Source organism: Rhipicephalus microplus, chromosome 9, assembly GCF_043290135.1.
Source record: "Rhipicephalus microplus isolate Deutch F79 chromosome 9, USDA_Rmic, whole genome shotgun sequence".
NCBI lineage: Eukaryota > Metazoa > Arthropoda > Arachnida > Ixodida > Ixodidae > Rhipicephalus > Rhipicephalus microplus.
In genome coordinates, this window is record NC_134708.1 from 13675846 (window position 1) to 13686474 (window position 10629).

The following is a 10629-nucleotide window of genomic DNA, read 5'->3' on the forward strand; positions in this document are numbered from 1 at the left end:
TTGTTCGGACAATATATTTTCTTGTCTACAGTGAAACATTGTGGATCGAAACCAGAAGATTTGTTAGTGTTCCATCATATTTAATTATTCACGCGTACTTGAAGCGCAAACAGGAGATCACAGCACAATAGTCCTGCTATGCGTTCGCAACATTAAGAAAAGGTCGTCGCATCACATTCCTTGAGATGACTTTTCGGTCAGTCAGTCGATCATGTCATGCTGATGAATTCATCCGACTGTATACTGTTCACAGCAGCGTAAAGTGTACAATGTAGAAATTGGATTGTTTTTCTAGCTGACCTCAGGGTGTCGCTATCATGGAAGCGTGACGGCGCGCCCCTGGACTCTGCGCTTGGTACCGTTTCGACAACCGATGGCCGCCGGATGACCATTCTGACGCTGGGCCCTCTGCGCCGCGAACACTTGCTTTCGAACATCAGTTGCCTGGCAACGAGTGACGTCACAATTCCCGTCCAGAGTTGGGTGATTATGGACATGTATCGTAAGTACGTGCGGCTGATGAAATCGACTTGCACGATGCGCAGATCAGAGCTCATTCGCCTCGAGCTCATATCAGTGGCTTTCAATATATTCAGCTTTGCAGAAGCAGCATAAATCACTCGATGAATGGCTGAGGCAAGCGAACGCTTCATTGATTCATCTTTCATGTAGTTTCATAGTGCAGGACTACATTCAATTGCTTTTTAGATGCGAAAAGTGAGTGAATGTAGTCCCTTTTTTGTTTATTCATTTTTTCCTTCCCTTTTTTGTTTATTTTGTCTGCCAAGGAGAAGGTAAAATGGAGAAAAGTCTTCCAGAAACGCATCTTTCTTCATATCCCACTCCTGGGAAAGGGATTAAGCGATGAAGGGAAGTCGTAGAAAAGCGCTATCAGCGCGGAACAGCAGCTCTCTACACAATCGGGCTCACAGTGGCCAATGAGCTTAGACTCTGCACGTAGGCAGCAATCGTTGTAATAGAACTTCACCAGGAATGATGCAGGCAGCCCTAAACGGCGTTCTAGAGTCTGTAGCTTTTCATCAGGATAACTTATTTCAAGATGTCATTCTAGCTAGAACATATCGCATACCATTTATATAAACTCTACGGTGTTCTCCATAAGCACGACAATTATCGATGCCTTTCAGCGCATGCTGCTGACTCTTTGGACAGTAAAACTTGCGGCAGTTAGCAGAGTGATCATTCGAGACTAAACACAGCAGTAGCCTCTTTTTGTAGCATTTTATTTTGATGCCGCAAGCTGTGATGTACCACACGTGAGTGACGAGGCTATGGCAGTGGATTTTGGGTAGGCATGCTTGAACCACTAAAGAAAGAGACAAATAGGATAGACTCGTTCTTCCTTAAGGATCCACTAACTCTATGTGCACTCATTGCGCATCGGTCTCATTCGGGATCCTAAAACTTTATTGTATTTTTGCTTTTCTCACCAATATCTGCTTTTTTTGACCCATGTATTTATCATAATCCGAGTTTTTACAAAAAATTTGCACTTTGATTTTTTTGTTGAGCCCATCTAACGAGTTCTCATATATTTTCTGAAATCTGTTCTGCGGTCTTGTTCTATTGTTCTTCTTACTCGCGAGATCTTTAACAAATTATTGATGAAACGCCATCACTACCAATAAAAGGAGCTTACGTTCGGACCAATGCTCCTGTATTTTCAGTGTCGCCTTCGAAGGTATCCGTCTCGGCATGGCCTTACGATGAGAAAATGGCTTCCGGCTGGTTTATGGTGGCTCCTGCTATGGCCACGGCTACGTCTTCGATCAGCCCTTCGTCTCATTTATCGACTAGCCGAGCTGAAACATCGAACACCTACGGTCTATACGAATCTGTTTCGTCATCAGCGAGTAATTCGCCGGACTTCTACGCCCCTCGTAGCTTCGAGTGCGTGGTGACAGGAAGCCGCCCACACGCTAATGTCACGTGGCTCCTGGACGGCCGCCCATTGGATGAGCACCTGAGCATGACTCGTGCGAACGGCAACACAACGACAAGCGTGCTTTTCCTGCCTGCTTTAAAGTACGCGGGAAAGCTGCTTCAGTGTCGTGCGACCAACGACCGTTTGCAGCAAAGCCGTGGCATTTTAAGTCGCTATCTGCCTGTCAACCTCTCCGGTAAGTAAGACGCCATCTTAAATTAGAGTAGGGCAGTTCTCCTTAACCTTTATAACTGAAGCAGAACTTTACGACTGAAGTTTGCAAAATGTGTGTGTGTGTGTGTGTGTGTGTGTGTGTGTGTGTGTGTGTGTGTGTGTGTGTTTTCCCCTTTAAGCACTTGAGGGGAATATCACTCCCCATTGTCAGCCGTTGCGCATATAAGGCTTCCTTTTTCAGAAAATGTTTACAAAAAATATGTCCCGCAGCTTCTTGGTTGATTCAGGTTTTGTTTAATTTATTATTCACTACGTTTCGCAGTTTAAGATACAATATAATAAATATGTCATTGATTCTGGGAATGCTTCTATGTGATATCAATGCAGATAAACCAGAAGTTAACCTGAAGCTAGGGGCCGGCCTCAACGCCAGCCATATTACTGAAGGCACCGACGTCTACATGGAATGCTCAGTCCTGGCAGCTTCCAAGGTCAGCGAGGTATCCTGGCGTCACCAAGGGCGCACTCTCGCACCGGCTCCTGCTGAGGGATTGCTGATGACGTCACGATATCTGGTGATCCGGCGCGTCACTGCTGGTCACACTGGAAGCTACACGTGCAGCGTCAACAAAGCTGAAGGCGACTACATCGAAAGCACACCATTTGAACTCCGCGTTCAATGTAAGAACTCGTATAAGGAATATAGCTATTAGTTTGTTTCTAGTTGGTAAACATAATTTTTGTAGTTGCCGAGTGTTATAGTTCTCTATAACGGGCGAAAGGCAAAACAGTCGGACAGACGCACGTCCACCTTGCTATCGTATGGGAGGAAAAATAGAAAGAAGTGGTGGGGATGCGAAAAGTTTGCATTCAGTTAGGTGACACTGCTGCATCGCATAAACGTAAAAGATGTCACGTGATCGTGACGTCGACGAAGGTACAAATTGGAATGTTCAGGATGAAACTTTTTATTTAGGTGAACTTGTGCTCGGAATATGAAAAGACGAGGTATAGTCAACTCACGCTGTGCATTGATAGCTGTGAACAGAGCATCGGTTCTCGGCAACTTTGGTGGAACATGTTGTCTTTTATACAGCAGTCATCGAGATATGGAGTGCTCGCGTAAGCTCTCGCTTAAACTGGTATATTCGTGTCCGGCACGCAATAATAATAGAATGATCTGAAACAAAATGAAGCTTCCCAAACTTTGCTTCAACTGCGCGCAGGGCGTTGCTAACAGTGGCTCAAAACGGAATACGCGAAAGCAATGCAATAAACGTGTGTGATAACTAAGATACCCACCTTCACAGCCCGAGAGTGTTACGAGTAGATGTAGATGCAGGACCTCATGCGTGCCACGTTCCACTGTAGGAACTGACACATGCCTGATTGTTGGCGTGCCGTGCGAGGTAGAATGAAGAAAAATCACGGATGCTACGTATTCAGCTTCGCGAACATTGGCTAAGCCACAGCTGCACGCATGAGTGATGGTCGGTACAAACCTGAACACGAACTAAGGCATGGATACAAGGGACACACCATCTCCTAAGTTGCCGATGTCAAGCAGGTTAACAGTGGCCGTCGGTAATATTCAACTCTGTGCCTCCTACGGACATGCCGATTGAAGACAAATGAATCACTACAGCACTTCTGTCATCTTTAGACATATTCACGTGTTTATTGGCAAACTCAGCCGTAAGTGCAGTTGGTACAAGAAGTACTGGAAATTTTAAGTCTAGTGCTTACAAGCGCACAATAGGCGCCATTATCTTTCACCTACTGGTATTTCAAAAAAAATTTGTGCACCGTTCTCTTTTATCACAAATTTCAAACTGCGTTCTATTCAATGCAATTATTACTTTGTATGACATCTCCATTTTTTTCAGAAAGCACAGTAGATTCTGTGTCGCGGCAACAACATTAGGATTAGAGAAAAATACCTAAAAGCTCCGGTATTCGAGCTCCCGGACGCATTCTCGAGAAATTCAGGTTATAAAAATCTTATTATGCTCACAATGGAGTGTCTGCTTCACAGTGTCTTAGACTGCGACATTGAGTAGCACGATGGAATAGTATTGGATGTTATGCGCGGGCAGGAGTACATGTGTATTTCATGAAAAGGGTAGTGGGGTTCGTTAGCTCAGTCTTTGATTGATAAAGCTTGCTGATAGAAACAGGTGTCCACGCTCACTGCAGGGCAAATGCCTATTCCGTGTTTTGCCAAGTGACGCGAAGTTGTACTTTCTGCGGCCGCCTTATAACCGCAAATTTCTTAATCCCGTTATAACTTCCTGCCTCTTTCTCGTGTGCTTGCATTCTCTTCAAATCCACTCTGCTATTCTCAATGACCACCAGGAGTCGTTCAACGCCTCACAACTTCCTTTCGTTACAGACACGCCCAGATGTGAACAAGAGGTGGAGCAGGTGATAGAGGTGGAACGAAATGTCACCCTGAACGTCACGTGTGACGTTCGGGCAAACCCTAGCCATCGGTTACGCTATTTTTGGCTTGTAGAAAATGCCAGCGAAGTTGCGGATCAAGCGCGGGAGGATCTACGAAAAGTTGACAAGAAAGCCATTCCTGGGCCGCAAGTGACGGACTCGGCTCACCTGGAAATCGTCGCCAACGCTTCACTGTTCGACGCTCTCTTGTTGTCGTGCTGGGCCGAGAACTCGGTGGGATTGCAGAAAAGGCGATGCAGCTTCAAGTTCTTGCCTAGAGGTACGAATGTTTACGCGAATCCTACCGAAGGACAAAAAGAGGAATTTTTGGCTGCTTATTGGTTCACGACTTCTGCTCTGTTCTGCATAATTAGTGATCAGTAAATGACGTACATTTTCCTGTGAGGAGATGATAAATCGGGGAACATCCTGCGCTTTTACGCCCCTCGTAGTTTCGAGTGCGTTGTAACAGGAAGCCGCCCACACGCTAATGTCACGTGGTTCCTGGACGGCCGCCCATTGGATCAGGAAACGCCATTTTAGGAAGTCTCACGAGGAAGTGTAGCCAAAATATAAAAAAGTATACTGATATTTATGACGTCACGCATAAAAACATTCAGTGCGAAATTTAAACATGAAACACTGACCTTGAGTTTTTGATCGGTTAATGAACCTGTGACGGTGAATTTTAAAAAGATTAGGCTGCTACGGCCACAAGTCGTGAATCTAAACATATCGGTTGCTTTACTTTAGGACATGTTTGTTCATGGTCCCATTCATCCTTTTTTTTAGATGCGGAGCATCTTATACTCGCGCCTTGTAGTGCGCCGTCCGCGCCGTCCGCGCCGTCCGCACCGCTTCTCGAACATTCGACAGCTGACGCGCGCGCATGCGCCGTCGCGCCGTCGCCCACTCTTCCACCATCTGTGCATCCCTTCCTTCTCTACACACCGCGCGCGCTTCACTCCTCCACCATCTGTGCACCCTTCCTCCTCTACACACCGCGTTCGACATCTACAATTCTCCTGATTCTCCAGTGGACGCGCATGTGGCGTCGCGCTTCGAGAACATTCAACAGCTGACAGTGCATGCGCCGTCGTGCTGTATATATACTCAAGGTCGGCGCTCGCTCGCTCAGTTGCCGCTCGTCGGTTGGTTTGTACGGCGCGTCGACGTCCAAGGTCGCGGTGAAATGAATTCCAACGAATCCACAAACACAATGATCGACGTCCCTTCGACCAGCGCCGCCCTTTCGCATACGTGTGTACGTGTTCACTCATTTAACACCCCCTCCTACAACCACGTTAACCAATTTAGCCATCGACCCAAGTAAGTCGCAATTTAACACCCCATTTCACAACCACGTTAACCAATTTAGCCATCGACCCAAGTAATTCGCACTTTAACACCCCATTAACCAATTATATGGTCCGCATCCTCCTCAGTGTTCCCCCGAGGGAAGCTGCGGGTAATTTTTTTCTCTCGCTGTGAACTATATATAGTCAGCCTACAGACGCATAATCATTGCTTGCCATCCCCTCCTCCTTCTTTAAAAAAGTGAAGCCACCGTCCATGCAGGCGAATCTTTCTCGTCTGGAATCACGTGCATCGTGGGCAATTACACGACCACGTCATTTTCACTGGTGTGCTCCACGCCCATTGGTCGAAGGAACGGGTCAACATCCCGCCAGCACCAGCGACTATTGGTGGAGGTGCAAGACTCTGAGAAGCGCAACCGCTCCGAGCGAAGCTTTTGGAGCAGCGACTGGAACGCTCCAATGTTCGTCACTGGGCTACGACCATCTACGGATTACTTGGTCGTGGTTCGAATGCCTCCCAATGCAAGCTTCCGGACTTACGTCCGCACGCTCAGTCCAGCACAGACGCTCAAAGAACGAGAAGGTGAGATGCTTTAAAATGGATTCGGCAAAGTGCTCGTATTATGTATTGGGGCGTAGTAGACGTGCAGCCACCCATAATTTTAACCTCAACGTGTGAGCATCAACCACAGAGTCTGCAGGAACCTGCTCCCGGAGTCTTGGCGTCTGGTTCCCGGAACAGTTTAGCAGAATAGAGCTACACAGAACTGCTCATCGCAGACATGCACGCATTCTCGTTCATTTAGCCGTGGTGCTTCATCTAACACCACTTATCGATTGGGCAGTCGACACTCGCGCATTCAGGTTAAAAAAAAAGTCACAGCTTTGCCGTAAAGGCGAAGCAATGAATGCGATAGGAACACATTCGAAGGTCACGTGCAAAATGGTAAGCAGATTGAAACGTGCCCCGCGTTTCTTACGCACGAATCACGCACGAAACGTACTCACAGGTACAGATGAACGTGAATAAGCACCTCAGTTGTTACTTTGCTGTGTCTGAAAAGCGCACCCATTTCGAAAACGGAGGCTGTGCAACAATTGCAGTGACCTTTGTGCGCCCGGTAACTAGAATAGAATTGCTCCGGCTAAACCCCAAGTCTATCCAAGCCCCACTTTATGATAAGGGCGCGCGATCGAGCGTACATCCGCTTATTCTCTACGCGGGTCAAAGTACGTGTCAGAGATGAGAGCCGCCGAGCGCTCACTGCGCCATCTTGCTGATAAACCTGAAAACACGATAGTCCCCCCCTCCTCCCACCAAGACACCTGCCAACAGCGGTAAATGGTAGATATAAATAGTTCACAGTTTAAACGTTCAACGAGGTACTCCGCGGTGGCTCAGTGGCTAACACCCCGCATTCAAGACGCGGAGGTCCCACGTTCGATTCCGTGCGCGGTAGACTTTTCTAGATTTGTTTCTTTCTTGAGTTTTCATAAATATAGACACGTTTACATATACGGTGCATGACATCGGCGTCCACGCCGACGCCGGCGGTGAAATCCAGTCGAGAGTGTCCATATAATTGCTACCGCAACAAAATGGGTGACTGTAGAGCCTGGAACCCGTTCTTCTTGACAATCGTTTACCGGCCATGGCGGTCGCATTAAGATGGAGGTGAAATGGTGGAAGCCCGAGCACGTAGCGATGTCAGTACAGGTTTAAAAAACCCGGATGGTCGAAATCTTCAGAGTCCCTCCACTACGGCGTTTCTTATAATCATGTCGTGGTGTTAAGACGTAAACACGTTAGCTATTCATAATCATCGCTTAGGGTGTTACTCTACGTATGTTGTGGTAAACAAGGAAGGATTTCATGGCAATATATACATAGACACCCGCCTGTGAGAAGTTAAGCGCTACAAATACTATACTTGTACGAAATTAAATGGCATTCAAGGCTTCTTTCTGCAACTGAATGTATCAGTCACTATATCGTCATCATCAGCCTGACTACATCCGCTGCAGGACAAAGGCATTTCCCATGTTCCGCCAGTCAACTCGGTCGTGCGCTTGCTGCTGCCAATTTGTACCCGTAAACTTCTTAATCTCATCTGCCCACCTAACCTTCTGTCTCCCCTAACCTTCTTGCCTTCTCTGGGAATCCAGTTAGCTAGCCTTAATGACCAGCGGTTACCCTGTCTACGCACTACATGCCCGGCCCATGTTCGTTTCCTCTTCTTTATTTCAACTATCATGTATATGAAATGGATCGGTAATATTTCCCTAGTTACGAAAAAAATATTTGCTGAAGCATTGTTTATGCCAACGCAACAATTCCATTTTTCGTAAGATTGTTACTGAAGAAAGTATGAAAAAAATATACGTATGTGATGAAAATATATCGATTTCATAAAAAAACATATGGATGTATTTTAAATACACATGAAATATTTGAGCAGAGATATGAGGTAGCAGAACTGTGTTGTGACAAAAAAAAAACAACGCAGGAGTTGAAGGTGGCAATTCGAAAGGAGGATAGCGTGCCAAGGAAGAAATGTCTGGAGTCAGTATCAGTGACACTGAGTTTTCGATGACTTCTGCATTGTGAATGCACAGGTCAAGGGCGTGCAAAACGTAGCAAAAAAAAGTGTCATTGAAAGCACCTAAGTAACATTGTACACATCAGCGTAAAAACTCTGCTGAAAGTTTTCGCTTACGTTTCTTGTGATGGAATCAAATGTTTGCTATATTCACAGCATACCTAGCTTTGAGAAAGGTGGTAGAACGCCGCTTGTGCTTTCATTGAAGGTGAACATACATAAAGAAGCCCCGGAAGAATCCATGATTCGGTGAATTGGCTAGGTTCGAAGTTATTTTTAAGGTTTTGTTAATGTTATTTTTACAATTAAAGTGGTTCAAAAGACAGGAGCACAAGACGAAGAAGTGCAAGGGCAAGAGGTAAGATCATAGTTGAGCTACTTGTCTTATGATCTTTGTCTCAATGTGAACCCATCTTTTGCTCTGCTTTAAACACTAAGTAACCATGCTTGTTCTTTTGTGTGATTTGTTTGTTCAATATACCCTCAAAACGCAATATAAAGAACAGAAATGTTACAAAATGTTAGTTATAACAAATAAATAAATGTTATAACCTTCATAACCAATTTTTGGGTATAGCAAACTTATTTTCTTGTATTTTGTAAAGACGGTTAAAGGCTGTATAAATGTAGTACTTTGTTTAGAGTATCCATAGGGTAAACAACATCGCATTTTACATCCTGCTTATCATTTATAATCTCAAAGTATGTTTACAAATATGGTATCGTTTTCAGACACAACGGCGCTTACCCAGCCCGACCAATGGACTCTGCGCGTCGTGCTGATCAGTGGTGCACTGCTGGCCGTGGCTGCAGCCCTCCTGGGAATCTGTTTCGTGCACGTCTACAAGAAACGCCGAAAGAGGCCGAAAGTGACATGTCGTCACAGCGACAGCGTCCCGAAAGGGCACAGCGATTCGATGTACATTCGTGACGAGGCCTCGTACGTCGCTACAGCGGAACCTTGTTGACAATCCTGACGTGAAAGTGAAAGAAAAAAAAAACTCAGGTTTAAAACTACTTTCTACTGCGTGAGGACTCTCTACACCGTATAGGGATGCAAACTTCGGATTCATTCTGGCCCCCTGAATTTCAATATTCTTCGCCTAAGACGACTCGATCAGTCATCTTTAGCTCAATCGATCTAATGATCGTTCCCCATCCCTCTCCGACTAATTCCTGCGTATCACGTAGTGTTGTGCATTGCCTCCTAGATTGGAGGCATTGAACGGTTTCCGAGCATTACCCGATTACCACTGCCTCTGTGATCGAACCACTCTTCATCAAGCGACGACGTCATCAGATTACGTCATCGTGAAACGCTCTTAGGTGACGTCATGACACGTAATAGTGATGTAATGATAACGTAATCAGTTTGAAAATATTTCGCATAATGGTGACGTCGTACGGTTACATCTACACATGATGAGTGTTTTGTGCATCATTCGTGTCAACACCGGCGACGGAGGACGCAGACGCGGGACGCAAGTCAATGTTCGCGTTTGGTGACGCACCTAAGGCACTCTCCTTAAAAAGCATGCTTAAATCAATCTAAGCACATGAGGAGAAACGCATTTCCCTGCCACGGAAGTGCGGCAGTCCAAAAGTAGGCGACATGTCGCCGATCCTAAAGTTGCTTGATACTTACGTTGGGTGCAGAAATCATTCATATGATGACAAGTAAGGATCAACGCACCAACTGGGAAGAAAACTTAAGTGTGTTTTGCCTTCCAGTCGTGCTAGAAAAGTGCACATGGGTCCTTGTTAGCTTTTGCAAAATGTTTTTGTGCATTTTAAATAAATTAAGTGGAGTTGTATCTCTGCGAAAATGTCGTAATATGCCCCTTTGTCATCGGGTATTATTTCAACTGTTTCACAATACTTTACTAAGAGTGGGTGTGAATGTGCTTCTATTACAAAAAGAAAAAAAAACCTGGGATTACAGCTTTTCGTAAAGTTGCATTTTTTTAAAGAGTTGCCTCAGCTTAATAAAAAAAAACGTATTATGGGACAATCTCGACCGCAAAAGCAAGCCCATTTTCAACTACAGCCAGCGCTGCTCAATTAAAATCAGGGCCATGGCAACACTTTTGTCATACTTTCGCACAGCGCCGTGCAGAACTTTTAGAATTGGGGTATCGTATATTGCGGT

The 10629-nt window shown here is 45.5% G+C and overlaps 1 protein-coding gene across 1 annotated transcript; it reads left to right on the plus strand.

Moving 5' to 3' along the window:
* The first annotated feature begins 300 nt into the window (after window positions 1–300).
* LOC142771258 (uncharacterized) lies at window positions 301–10306 on the plus strand. The gene is made up of 6 exons (XM_075872736.1): window positions 301–502; window positions 1689–2141; window positions 2507–2800; window positions 4512–4841; window positions 6140–6463; window positions 9213–10306. The coding sequence occupies exons 1-6, from the start codon at window positions 385–387 to the stop codon at window positions 9446–9448; spliced, it is 1755 nt and encodes a 584-aa protein (XP_075728851.1). The 5' UTR covers window positions 301–384; the 3' UTR covers window positions 9449–10306.
* Window positions 10307–10629: the final 323 nt, after the last annotated feature.

Bases quoted from the DNA above. Each gene is read 5' to 3' on its own strand.
- LOC142771258 (XM_075872736.1), top strand. From the start codon at position 385: ATGACCATTCTGACGCTGGGCCCTCTGCGCCGCGAACACTTGCTTTCG. The intron at 2,801-4,511 runs GTAAGAACTCGT...CTTTCGTTACAG, and splicing joins ATTTGAACTCCGCGTTCAAT to ACACGCCCAGATGTGAACAA. The intron at 6,464-9,212 runs GTGAGATGCTTT...TATCGTTTTCAG, and splicing joins GACGCTCAAAGAACGAGAAG to ACACAACGGCGCTTACCCAG.